General features: G+C 40.4%; 2 protein-coding genes across 2 annotated transcripts; one reads left to right on the top strand and one right to left on the bottom strand.

The window, feature by feature from the left end:
• Nucleotides 1-397: 397 nt before the first annotated feature.
• LOC101801977 (prolyl-tRNA synthetase associated domain-containing protein 1) lies at nt 398-2,578 on the bottom strand. Its single transcript, XM_027453253.3, has 2 exons — nt 2,350-2,578; nt 398-2,100 (listed from the first exon to the last, which is right to left on the bottom strand). Exons 1-2 carry the CDS (start codon nt 2,431-2,433, stop codon nt 1,663-1,665), a joined length of 522 nt encoding a protein of 173 aa, XP_027309054.1. The 5' UTR covers nt 2,434-2,578; the 3' UTR covers nt 398-1,662.
• A 141-nt stretch (nt 2,579-2,719) lies between these two features.
• Nucleotides 2,720-13,639, top strand: MTIF2 (mitochondrial translational initiation factor 2). The gene is made up of 14 exons (XM_038175879.2): nt 2,720-2,859; nt 3,582-3,813; nt 4,259-4,364; nt 5,321-5,492; nt 5,936-6,096; nt 6,820-6,996; nt 7,514-7,653; nt 8,577-8,701; nt 9,453-9,657; nt 10,529-10,781; nt 11,450-11,590; nt 12,464-12,628; nt 12,848-12,988; nt 13,393-13,639. The coding sequence occupies exons 2-14, from the start codon at nt 3,589-3,591 to the stop codon at nt 13,560-13,562; spliced, it is 2,181 nt and encodes a 726-aa protein (XP_038031807.2). The 5' UTR covers nt 2,720-2,859; nt 3,582-3,588; the 3' UTR covers nt 13,563-13,639.
• Nucleotides 13,640-13,896: the final 257 nt, after the last annotated feature.

Here is a 13,896-nt window from a genome sequence, read left to right as displayed (position 1 = left end):
TCAGTTTCTGTCTTTCCAAAGTAGACAAGGAGAACTTAAACTGCTATATCGTGAAGTATGCTGTAGTTCTGTTCATATGTGAGAACAGGTGCCAAATCTCTCTGAAATAAAGGAAAACATGTTAACAATGTTTGAAATACCTTGTCTTGTCCTAGAAGCAGCTTTTTTTTCTTAATTAACTCAGTTAATGGAAGTTATTAATTTTCAAGATTTCACTGGGGCCTGGGAGAACTGTTCATGTTCTCAGCTCCTAGAATTGCCTTGGCTATATATAATGAAACTGAGTCAAATTGGGTGATTTTTGCCTTTTGTTGATTTAAAGTGTTTCCCTTGATCACTATTAGTATTGCATCCTTTAGCATGATACGGTAGCAAAAATAGTCCTTTTATATAACTGGTTGGTTTTGTTTTGTTTTTTCATTTTTCTCTGTGCTCACCCTACTGCTCGCCTTTAGGCATTGTTCTTGCACAACAGACACTTTCATTAGGCTGTGTTTAAAAGCCCTCTTCCCTGTCATCTTCAAATTTCACACTTTCAGAACTCCTGTGTCTGGTTTTTAAGGGGTACTCATTACCACAGTATTTCTGCTGGACTCCATGGAGTTTCTGCTTCTTCTGTCTTAATACAAAGAAAGTCTTTTGAAGGGAGTTTTATTTGTTTAGGTAGGAGAGAGGAGAAAGATTAGAAATTCAATGTTGAGAATGTGCTGGTCTTGTGATAGTAGATACTCTTCTATACTAAATATATCCTGTATTTAAAGCAAAATCAACCTCCCCACAACCTTTTAAACATGGGGATGTTTGCATGTTCAGTCCCCTTCTGAAGGGAGAAACTCAAGTATGTCTGCTGTCCCACTGTTCTTTCCACTTCTGTAGGCACCTGGTTAAAAGGGTACAGTGGAGCAGAGAATATGCACATCTTCCCCATGAACCAGTAGAAATTGCACACAAAAATGAACGCAGTGCCAGGCTGTATTTACTTTCCTCCCAGGAATCACCAGGTAACACTGCAATTACAGGAACCTGCAATAACACTGTTCCTTAAAGCTCTTTTCCTTTGTTGCACCCCTCTCTGCTTTCAGATGTCTCCTTCTCGTTCTCATTGCCCTAACGCAGCCGCTAGTAGTCACATCATCTGGGAATTACCAGAAGACCTAGTAGTTAGTTCCTGAAGGGAGGATACTGGGAGAGTGAAAATGCAGCTAAAAATGTAGACAATCAAGTACATTTTCTGTAGTGCAACTAAGTTACTTTTTTCTAGATTAAAAATAAGGAAAAAAATAAAAGGTAACATAGTAGGGGATAAATGGATATAGTTTAAAAAAAAAAAAAGCACATAGGACAGAAGTGTCAACAAATAGTTTAGACCTGCTAACTCATTATTTCTTAATTTAGATCTTCAAGCCCAGTACCACACACAAAAAGTTCCACAACATAAAATTCCGTTTCTACTTGTTTACTTACAGGTACATCGCAATCATCTTTTCTTTGTAAGAATATTCTGTTAAAACTTTTAACAGCTGAAATACCGTATTTTTTCCTCACCAGATTATACAACATAAGAAGGAGGATGCCTATTTTTTCAAATTGTATTTGTAATAAAAAAATTAACCAGTTTTGCTCTATAAAATCTTTGCCGAGTAATAAAAACATCAACTTCTCCTATTTACTGTCTTCATCAAAATGTATGATTATGGGATCGTGGCCTGTCGATTTCACAAACTTCATGAAGTCCTCAGGGCTTAGGCCCATGGTTGCAGAGTTCGTCATGGGATGGAAATACACCTTCTCGTGGCCCCCCTCCAGGAAGCCAGCATCCAGCACGAACTTCACGTCTCCTTGGTCGCAGAAGAGGGCCAGCGGCGTGGCGCAGCCTTGGCCCACTTTCAGTTTTTCCAGCATGGCATTTTCATCAGCAAACCTCAGGTTTCCGCTGCCAACGCCCAGTTTTTTGGCAAGCTCGTTCAGGTTGATCTGCCTGTCGTGCAGGACGGTCACCAGCCAGAAGCCTTTCTTCTTCTTGTCTCTGAGGAAAAGGTTTTTGCTGTGCCCTCCCTTCAGGTGTTGGACGTGGGGCATCATCTCCTCAACCGTGAACACCTGCGGAGCACAACGAGCGTCGTGTGAGGCTGGCGGGTGAGGCAGCCTCACCGGCAGCTCTTGTGAAACATTTACCAAACGCCGCGTGTCCCGCTCAGCCCCAAAACCCTGCCTTTTGATGAAGAAATTCCCCAAGAACCCGAATAAAACGCGAGGCGCTGCTCCCGCGCCCTTTCCCGTTCCTTTCCCACACGCGTCCGCGCTCGCTCGAAGGCGCCAGAGGGAAGCGGCGGGGGCCGGGCCCGGTACCTCCGGGTGCTCGGCGGTGAGCGCGGCGATGCCCAGCTCCCGCAGCCGCTGCTCCAGCGCCGCCCGTAGCCCCGCCGCCGCCATGGCCGCCCCGGGGCCGCCCCGCTCCGGCTCCGGCACCACGCAAGCGCCGGGCCCTCACGAGCCGCGCCTGCGCACGGCGGGGCGGGCCGCTGGGGACCGTTGGGGACGGTTGGGGGCCGTTGAGGCGCCCGCAGCGGGCCCGGCTGTGAGGGGCCGCGGGGTGTGAGGGGAGCCCGGCGCCCGCCCGGTGACCGCTCAGGGCGTTTGTGCCCTGCGAGCGTGTCCGGCTGTTCCTTCAAGTGCTCTTTAAGGGGGGAAAAAAGGAGCTGTGGGTTGGTTACTTCGCCCTCTGCTCGCTCCCTGTAGGCGCTGTGGTGCAGGAGGGGTTTTAAAGCGACCGTGGGCGTGTGGAGAGGGACTGAGGATAGCGCCTGGTCCGAGTGCTGCTTGGAGGATGGTACAGCACCGCCTGTGAGAGCACACAAGGTACTGGGAACGGGCCGGGAATGCAGGTAGATAGGAGCCACAAAATAGCGAACTGAACGAGAAGGGTAGCTTGAACAGGAGACTCTGCTACAGGGTAGGTAGCAAAATGACTCAAAACACAGTTAACGTGGTTAAAAGATGCGGGAGGATCTGACAGCTAGCTTGAAAAGCTTAATTGCTAAGCCAAGCCTTAGCATAGAAAAACGTCTCCGTGCACGCAATAACACTGTTATCATGGAATCGTATCGTTAAAACAATATCATTAGAACGCTACAGTCTCTTAGTGGAGGTATGTGCTCGTGTAAGTGTCATTTTGCAAATTTGTCTTACTGGCGGGAGAGGTAGGTTGCACTGGGTAGGTTGCACTTGGTGTCTGTCAGTATGGTACAGATGTCACTTCTTTGAGGTAGTATCAAAGAACCTCGAGTTAGGATTTTAGTAATTTCCATTAAAGGTCAGCAAAGACAGACGGAAGACTTGTAAGTTATGGCAACATCAGTAGATCCGTATGTCTGAACTGGAATAGTGACAGTGGCAGAAGGTGAAGTGCTTCAGGAAAATTAAAAATGAGCAGATCTACTAAGTAGTTTAACATTGTCTGTATCAAAAAACCTGCTTTGAAGCATTATAGCGTTTATGCCTTGTTTTTCTGTGCATATTGTCATAGCAAAGAACAACTTCCAGCCTTGATACTGATTTCAATGTGTCCTTTGTATTTTCAGTGAAGAAATGAATCGAGGGTTGATAGCGAAGTTTGAAAATCTGGTCCAGTTACGTGGTGCTTGCCGACAGCTGCGTACTGTTTCCTACAGGAAAGTCAACAGAGCACAATGGAGGCCTGTGCAGTCATCTGTGTATCCCGTACAGTCCGTTCATCTGTATCCACGGTTCTGGCAAAAAGACAAATCAAGCAGTGCCACCTTATCTCAATACAGATATCTAGCTACAAAGGAGGTAATTAATAAAATCCAATAATATCTGATTCTGTGTGAAATTTCAAAGTACAAAAAATCAGTTTGAATGCTTTATAACAAAAAAGGAGAACTTTACAGAAGCTATTCTAAGTTTATGAGCCAACATGTACTTATTTGAGACTACATTGTTACTTCTCTCAAATATTGACTTGAAGTACTTATACCAGTAGCATCATGAATCTTGAAGAGGCAGGAGAACTTTTTTTTCCCCTTGTTTTGAACGAATATGGAAAAAAAAAATCAGGGCAGAATGCTATACATTTTAAATATTCAGTGTGATGTTTTAAGTCATTAATTTATTGTAATTCAGTCATATTATAGACAAAAAGATGTGGCTTGAGACCATTGTCTCTTTAATATTGTTTTTACTATTTCTTAGTTTATGCCAGCTATATGTTCCTATATACATGTCTAATTCCATATAGGAGAAGAAAAAGAACAAGAAGAAATTGCCGCAGACCAAAGGTGAAGTGGAGATAAAGCAGCAGATGACGGTTGAGGAACTTGCACACGCAATGGGCAAAGACATAGGTGGGAGCCTGCTTTGTTACTTGGGGTGTATTTTAACTGTTGTGTTTTAGTCAGTCACGACGCTTCCATGTGTGGTCAAGGCAAAAATGTTCTGAGATGGTGCTAGTTGTTCCTAATCCTTCCCTTGGCAAGGTGGATTGTGCCCATTACCAAAGTAACTCCTTTCATCAAAGATATTTAACTGGAGAAAAAGAACATGTGGGTAGGCGTGATGCCAGTCTAAGGAGAAAAAATGTTAGGCCATCCAAATTATTGGACAGGACACTATGACTGCTCCCAAAATCCTAGATTACATTGCGGTAGGAGAAACATTGCACCCTGGTTTGTTAAGCTGGATGAGAGCTGCTATGTAAAGAATTCGGGGCTAAAGAAAAGGCACAAAAGACCTTCAGCCTGAGATACTTGTCTGAGAGCAGGATGTTGGGTTCGGGAGCAATTTGTGTTGCATTAAAACAGTCCTATTGCCAATTTCTTCTTCTCAACCGTATATTTTTTCTGGCAAACTTCTTTCTCAGTAGGAAGGAGAGAAACAAGAGTCTGTCATGTCTCTGTATGTTTCAGAGGGAGATTGGTAATGGTGCTGAAGTCAGTGTGAAACAATCTTTGACTATTTGTCCCGTATTTCTTCTGCCAGAGAAAGTCACAAATGAACAGATTTATCACATTTTCTTCCTCCTTGAATCAGTTCTTAGCTATTTAGTTTAGACGAGTTTCAAGTAGGAAAGTAAGCTGTGAAAATTTGAGTGAAAAATAAGGTTGTAGCAACTTCTAGATAAATCTACCTAAAGCAAAAATGCTTCGTGAATGAAACTTACTGTTACAATATAACCTACTAACCCAAAATCTTAAATTGTATTTAACTAACAGTTATAAACAGTGTGTTTCTGTCCCTTGTGTTGTTTTCTTGTGTTTTTTTTTTTTTTTGGATTTGTTAAGTATCTTTCTTTCTTCCCTAGATCATGTTTATGAAGCCCTGCTGTACACAGATATTGATCTTGGTTCCGTAGAACCAGATTCCATTTTAAATGAGGACTATATTAAGCTAATTGTTAAAAAATCAGGAATGAAGTATAAGTCAGCAAAACTGAAAGAAGAGAAAGAAAGAGAAAATACAGATGCTGTAAAACGGTAAATTGTGAACTATTCTTTTTTGCTCTTTTTTATCCTATTTGTTTCTGCATCACTTATTGATATACTGTGTTTTCTTTCTTCTAATGGTATGTTGATGATACCTGATAAGGTCATAATGTGTAATATTTATAAGGTAGAATTTACTGTTTTGATTTTTGTGCATTAAACTGATGTTCCGGTGTGATTTGCTTTAGGTGAGTTTTTTTCTACGTGTTTTTCTGAAGAAAAGCCAACTTTATCTTTTGATGCAGCAGGAAGATTGAATGCTAAGAGGGCAAACTGTGTTATAGCTAGGATTTGCAGTTACTGTGGGGAGAAGCTAGGCTTACCTCTTCATCACTGAGTTCTGGTAAATGGCTTTTCGTTAGCCACACTGGGCATGATGGTGGCTTGGTGAACTTTTTTGGTATTTATGAAAGGTGTTTTTGTTTTGATTGCAGACCCCCTGCAGACCCAGCTTTATTAACCCCACGGCCCCCAGTTGTTACTATAATGGGCCATGTTGATCATGGGAAAACAACTTTACTTGACAGCCTACGAAAAACTCAAGTGGCATCAATGGAAGCAGGAGGCATTACACAACACATCGGTGCTTTTCTTGGTATGATCCAAGTGTACGTGCATGTGTGTAAAGCAATTTTCTCTTACACAATGGGCTGACTTGCTGACAGTTTATTGGGGGAAATGTTGCAGCATACACGGTTTATATGTAAGCAGTTAAAAAGGAAAGCATAACTTGTGATAACTGCAATGGAATCGTTCACTTGGAAGGGACCTACCAAGATCATCAGGTCCAACTGCCTGACTATTTCAGGGCTAACCAAAAAGTAGAGCATGTTATTAAGGAATAAGGCTGTTATTAAGGAATAAGGCTGTTGAGTGTTTGGACTGCTCTCCAGAATTTTTTCCTAATGTCCAGTCCAAACCTTCCCTAGTGCAGCTTTGTGCTGTTCCCACATGTTCTGTTATCGGTTACCGGGGGGAGGAGAACAGTGCCTCCTCCTCCACTTCCCCTCCTCTGGAAGTTGTAGAGCAATGAGGTTTGCAGTTAGCCTTCCTTTCTCCAAACTAGGCAAACTTCTACAACTGTGTGGATGGAACTTTCAAGTGGATTGTATAACTGAAATAATTTTAGACTATTTTGGATTATGAAGGATTCTAGTGTGCTTTTTTCTTCCCTGAGAAGAAGTACCTTTAACCTCCATGCCAGTTATCTGTCTGCCTTAAAAAAATCTGTGTTTTATATATAAAAAAAGTCATCAAATGACTGACTGCTTTGTTTACAGCAAGTCAAATAAACCTGTGTGAAATGTATTGTTCACAGTGCATCTGCCTTCTGGGGAAAAGATAACTTTTCTTGATACTCCCGGACATGCAGCTTTTTCAGCCATGCGAGCAAGAGGTACCTCTGTAACTGACATAGTCATACTGGTCGTAGCGGCGGAAGACGGAGTGATGCAACAAACTGTAGAATCCATTCAACATGCTAAAAACGCAGGAGGTACGGTGTTTGACTTCTTAACATTACATTTGGAACAAAGTGGCAAGCCCAGTGCATAAAGTTGATCCATGAGATGTGTGTTACTGTGCAGCTCAAATATGGAGCACCTTGCAATTGTTTATCTGCCTCTCAAAGGAAACTCCTTGAATTAAAATCCATGGACTTTGTGAAGTTGCTGTCCTATCCTGCCTCCTTCTGCCCCAGGAAGGTGTCTGAAAATACATACCAAATATTATATTAGTACATAAAAATAGTAAGAAATTTTTGCAGGATTTGTAGTTTTGCCAGAAAAGCATGAGTAGTGTGTAGGTAGCTTTGTTTTATTTTTTTTTCTTCTATATCAAAATAACAACTCCAAGTCTCTAATTAATCCAAGTCTCTAATTTGCTCAGGAAATAGATGCCAAGAGAGCTGATTTGTTCTAAGTGGTCACAAGCTGTTCTAACATCTTATTGCAGCTATTCTAGCAGCACCAAGTTTTTGTTAGGTCAACAATATGTTTTTTCCCTTCTTTTAGTGCCTCTTATCCTTGCCATTAACAAATGTGACAAACCTGAAGCTGATCCTGAAAGAGTGAAGAAGGAATTGATGGGTCACGATGTGATCTGTGAAGAGTTTGGAGGGGATGTTCAAGCTGTAAATATTTCAGCACTCAAGGTAAAGTTTTGAAACAAATGATGGTGTTCATGGATGCCTAAGATGTGCATACACCCACATTTTTGTTTGGTGGTTGGAATATGAATGCTTATCTTTCTGGTATTTGACACCTTACCATGAACTAAGTGCTGCTGCCTCTCACCAGGATCATTTGAAACATAATCCTGTCGTATTTTGAGGCTCAGCCCTTCAGTGAGCACTAAAAACTATTTTTCTCCCTTGGGAAATGTAGTGGCTGGTTTTCAGGTTAATCCTAGTTTTTGTTTCCTCATATGTTCCCTGATTGTTTATTTGTGCAAAATCAAGGTCAGTGATAATGGCATGTATGAAGAGGGAAATTCAAACGAAGGTAAATATTTTTATAACACATGCCTTATTACAGGAACATAGTTTTGTAGTGAACTTGCAAGGATAACATAGTAAATCATGTGAACAACTGATAGCTTAAAAAGTAAACTATGTTTGCTTATAGTTTTATGGTGGCCAAACTAATGCAGCAGTATCTTAGGCTTATTGCTGTCGTTCTACATGCATTCCATCAGTCATCTTCTAAAATTTCAGCCAAGTTCAAGACCTTTTGAAGTTGTTCCCTTATGCTTTTTCAAAACAGTTATGCATAAAAATGGTTTCTCCGTTCACCTCTGTAGCAGAATATTGCAATTTGCATTTTTAACTCTGATGCTGTGAAGAGGAAAGTAAGGAAACTGTCCTTGTTATCTTGTGTTCTGGACCACCAGTCATAGTATTTCATTACTTTAGTACCATTTTACCTTAAAAGGTGAAGGAATCCGTGGTGTTGGATAGTATTGCATTGTTAGAAGTTCTGAATTAAATGGGAGATGTTGGCACTAAGATTTCAACTTCTGATCTTTTTTTTAATTGGGCACTTCCTTTATTTTTTTTTTTGGTATGGTTTTATACAGGGTGAAAACCTGATGGTTTTGGCAGAAGCAACTGTTGCTTTAGCAGAGATGTTAGAACTGAAGGCAGACTACACAGGTCTGGTAGAGGGGACTATAATTGAGTCTCGCAAAGACAAAGGGAAAGGGTAAGTTATTTGTTGTCTTTACAACTTCAAGGAAGCAATTTGTAATAATGCAGCAATACTGTTCACGTGGTTTGTAGTACTTAGGTTTAATATTGTACTTTTTTTGTTTGGAATTAGATAAAAAAACCTGCAGTTTCTTTGCTGCACTTGTAAATAAAGTGTTAAAACATTATTTTACAGCATGACATACAGAAAAAGAGGTTATAAACTGATACAACACAAGTTATATCACTGAAATGAAATCTTGTAAGCTTAGGAAATACTCTAAAATGTTAGAATGGATGTATTTTTTTAACGTCATTTAAAAATAAAGGTGATGAAGTTCATAGTCATAATATAATAAATAGATACAATTTGTCAAAAACTGCATGACATTTTACACTTCAAAGTATTTTAGCCCTTTTGCATGTCCTCTGTGAAGAAGGCATGTTCTGCCCTCTTTAAAAATGAACTGAAGGCTGGAAATTTGGGGGGGAAGATGGAATGGGGGTTCGCTTAACATGTGAAATCGGTCTGTTGCTGAGAGGTTCAAGATGCCAAATTTTGTATTAATCTGCAGAAATGAAAAGTATGGTACAGGTTTGGGGCTTTTTGCACTTCAAAATTTTCTTTGCATGCTGATGAGAATGAGTCACAGGAATATTGTGCCTAAGATTGATTGCAAGTACATCATGTTTTGTGTTTCCTTACTTATGCTAAGCCTGAAAATGGTCACTTTAATTTTATTATTTTCCTCTCTGCTCTTTGCTAGTCCAGTTACCACAGCCATTGTCCAAAGAGGAACCCTGAGGAAAGGCTGTGTTCTGGTTGCAGGGAAGACCTGGGCAAAAGTGCGTTTCATGTTTGATGAGAATGGAAAAAGTGTAGATGCAGCCTCTCCCGGCATCCCTGTGGAAATTATGGGCTGGAAGGAAGTTCCTTCGGCGGGAGATGAAATCCTTGAAGTAGAATCTGAGGTACAGAAAGAACTGTTTAATGGAAAATTCATACTGCAGTAAGGTAGGAAGGAAGGAGCCAAGTTTAAAAATAATAAGTAAATCAAAATAGAATTGCATTTCATTCTAAGTAACCAAGGTAAACTGATGAAAGATGAAGGCTGAGCATGGGTATTAAAATTCCTGAGCTAGGTGTTCTGTAAGAGGAATGAGAATTTGCATGTTGCCTCTTTATTTCTCTTCCACTGCCCCCACCTCTCTCCTGCTGGACTGTTATGTCCTCTCCTCTCTTCTCCTGGCATCCAAATTAATCTACTTTACAATCGCATGAAGAAAGCAGGCTGCCACGGGAGATAAAGAGTCGCCTTTTGTTCATGCCTTTTACTTCTCATGGTCATCATGCCTTCCTCTATGATACGTTTGCAATGAATGTAGTCTGAAATGGCTGCTCCAGGGATAACCTGGGACACATTCTAATGTATTTCCTTTCTAAAGGCACGAAAAGCTGTGTTCACTTTCATATAACAACACTGTGACCCTACCCGGAGAACAATCCAGTACTTAATAGTATCAGTATTGTAATTTTATGAGAGAATGAGTTTCTGACAGAAGACTGCTTAAAAATTTAGCTTGAAATAGGTGTTGTGGGGGCTGGACAAATACCACTTGAAAAAATAAAAAATAATTCTTTTCTCTGATGCAGAGATGCCTTGAGTTGTGCTGTTGTAGCATGGGGAGGAAGTCATTGTGCTGATTCTTTGTCATCATAACAGCAAAATCTATTGAAAAATGCTAAAGAAAATGAGTAGGATGGTAGAGAAGAAACAGAAGGATAAATGAGAGTTAATGTGGACTTTTCTATTGCAAGATTGTTTCTTTTTTTCCTGACCAGCAAAGGGCACATGAAGTTGTGGCTTGGAGAACCTATGTTGAACAGCAAGAGAAGATGAGAAAAGATGGGGAAGTTATTGAAGCAAAGCAAAAGGAACACAGGGTGGAATATGAGAGGAAGCAACAGCAGCTAGCCCATCTGACCTGGAGACAGAGAAGGGCGTTGCTCTACAAGACCAACAAGCATCTAATGTTCTCAAAGCCTAAAGAGAGAACAGAAGTGGACAAAAACGTGCTGTCAGTAATTGTTAAAGGTACTGTTCTGTTTACTGCTGCAATGTTTCCATGCTTCTCAAATGCTCAGTCTGCAGTGTAGTTCTAAATAATTAACAAAAATGTTTTTAGCAGAAGTTTGATCAATTTAAAACTGAACAAATTATTGAATGCCTCTCAGGAAGGGGAGGGTCATCAGAAATCATCCCGTGATCAGAAGAATGTGCATCCAGAAGGGTCAGAGCAAGATGAAATCTTAGGGGCCCAAACCCTTACCCAGGAACTCCTGAATAAAAGCCATACAAGTGCATGTGCGCGCATGTGTGTAAGTTATATGAGCAGCAGTACAGCATTAGCAGAATGGAGGAAAAGAACAACTGTGTATTAGTTAAAGTGGGGCAGGAGGAACTTGGTTTGACCTTACGTTCAGTGGTGTACGTGCAGTAGTAAGTGAAAAACTACGCAGACTTGACCTAGAAATGGCAGCAGATGTGGAGCTTCTGGTCCTGCTGTCTTTATTCACTTCACTTTTGTAATAGAAAGACTTCTCAGATGTGTTCTAATATACTGCTGGAAATATAAAAAGAATGCTAAATATCCAAGCTTTTGATTATATTGCATAATGTGGAATTTTCATTCCCCTAATTCTTCTTCTTCAGTATCACTTTGATTCATACAAAGTCAACAGCACTACCATTTATATACCCAGGTGATGTGGATGGATCTATCGAAGCTATTCTGAACATTCTGGACAGCTATGATGCTGATGATGAATGTAGATTGGATATCATCCATTTTGGAATGGGAGATATCAGCGAAACTGATATAAGTCTTGCTGAAGCATTTAATGGTGAGTGTATGTTTAAAAATTAATTTACAATTAGTAGAAACTTCTCTCCATTGAAATCAGTAGATCTCATACTATTTTTTTAATGATTAACAGCATTGATAATGTAAACTTATATGTATATTAATAATACCAAGTAACACCTTTAACATCAAATACTAATGCAGGTAGGGAAGGCTAGAAATATCACAGAAATAGGACTGTGACAGCCATTGTCAGTAACTGAATTATTAATGGCAGATAATGGTTGGATCTTAACTTCTCACTTAAGTTGCTTTATGATGTTGAGCAGGGCAATGCCAGAAAAGCAGCACACAACAGAATTTCCTTTTGCTCGGGGAGGTCACTGAAAAGAAAGACCTGTATCAATAGTTGGTCCCCTTTTTGCTCCATGATTCTCACCTGCTCTAGAATGTGGGGGGGGTTGCAGGACCTAACACGCTCCACAGGTGGATGAGAATGTAAAGTTCATTTCCAGTGTATACCAGGCAACCAAATCGTTTTCCCAGTCCAAAAATGGGGGAATTTTTTAATTTTTGCGTGTGTGTGGTGCCATCTGCTCTGGTGGGCTCTGTGTATGCAGTAATTTCTGATAACTTCATCTCTGTCATGAGGGAACTTTCTGTGAGGAGTTCTGAGCCCATTTGTTTTGATACGAGGCGAGTAGTAGTGGGTGTGCTGACTGCAGTGATAGTGGGGGAGGTACATGGTCCCCCATTAAAAGGGAAGTAGTGAAATGATGTTTCTTATACTGCTGACTGGTAACGCTAATTTTAACCTGTGCTGCAAGTTCAACATTTCAGGAGATGCCAAATGCTTTCACTTATTGTGTAATAATTTCTTATGTTATCAGTTGCTGATTATTATGTTTGCCAGGTGTTGTTTATGGATTCAGCGTGAAAGCCAATGAAACTGTTAAAAAGCTGGCTGCTAAAAAGGGAATAAAAATAAAACTTCACAATGTCATCTACAAACTTATTGAAGACTTGCAAGATGAGCTAAATAGCAGACTGCCTCCATCTGTGGTGGAAAATACAATAGGTGAGTTTTCAGGGAGCATTAAATTACATTTTTGCTGTGCTGTATGGCTTTAGGTTTGCACTCCGATGATGCATTCCTCCTGTATCAAGTAATTAATGTAGCTGCCTTTCTATTTTGTTATACAGCTTAGTAGGTGGAAGAGCATAGCTTGGTTTTTCTTATGTGTTTGTTACTTTCCTGTACTTCTTAGAACTCTACTACATTTTTTTTTTCTTTTAGGGACAGCTTCTGTTCTTGACATCTTCTCTGTAACAGTAGGAAAAAACAAAATTCCAGTAGCTGGGTGCAGAGTACAGAAGGGTCAACTTGACAAAAAGATGAAATTTAAGTTAATCCGTAAAGGGGATGTTATTTGGAAAGGTAAGTAATGGGCTGCAAAACTAGTGTTTGTGCTCAGTGTTACAACATGACCAGTTAGTTCCCGGTGAAATTAATGCAAAAAGTGTGCATCTAATCACAAGGCAATTACGGGTGCTGTTTAGGATGGAATCGTTTAAAGCAGAGAAAGCTGTAAAATGTCATCATACTCCTTATCCAGACCTCTTTCTAACGCCCACTTTTCTACCAGAAAAGTAGTTATCACAGCCTTTGCCTATGGAAAAGGACTGATGCTCGACTTTAATCAGCCGCAGCCACTTGCAATCTCCAGGTTGTCTGGCTTTTGTTTTGTAGCTATGTGATGAAACCTGAATTGTGTGAGAAGGGGAAACCAAAACACATCTACACTCTGTCAACTGGGTTTTCTTTCTTTTTCCTCTCTGTAGGATCTTTATCATCACTGAAGCATCATAAAGATGATGTCCAGGTAATAAAAACAGGTATGGATTGTGGATTAAGTTTGGACAAGCATATAGAATTCAATATTGGAGATGAAATTATCTGTTACGAAGAAAAAGAAGTTCAACAGACAACATCGTGGGATCCAGGATTTTAAAATGCATCTGAATCCCCAGCAAGGACATGTACTATTCCTGGCCTTGAACTCTTTATATTAAATGAACTTATGAAGAAGCTTATGTGCATCTCTCTACCTGATGCTCCTGTATTCTATGTTTAAACCTCATCAAGCAACCAGAATACCTCATGGGAGCACCAGATGAATGACCCTAACTGCAAGCACTTTGTGTGTGTAAAGCCATCAAGGTGTAAATACTTCCAAATTTATTGATTTCAAAACAGCTGAGCCCTCTTTCTCTTCCCCTACAAGGGTGCTGGTACTATTTTTTCAGTATATGGTCTTCATGGTGGGGACCCCCTTTGCTCTAGTG

The sequence above is a fragment of the Anas platyrhynchos genome, chromosome 3, assembly GCF_047663525.1.
Source record: "Anas platyrhynchos isolate ZD024472 breed Pekin duck chromosome 3, IASCAAS_PekinDuck_T2T, whole genome shotgun sequence".
NCBI lineage: Eukaryota > Metazoa > Chordata > Aves > Anseriformes > Anatidae > Anas > Anas platyrhynchos.
Note: the sequence above shows the minus strand (reverse complement) of the source record. Positions and strands in the feature narration are given on the sequence as shown.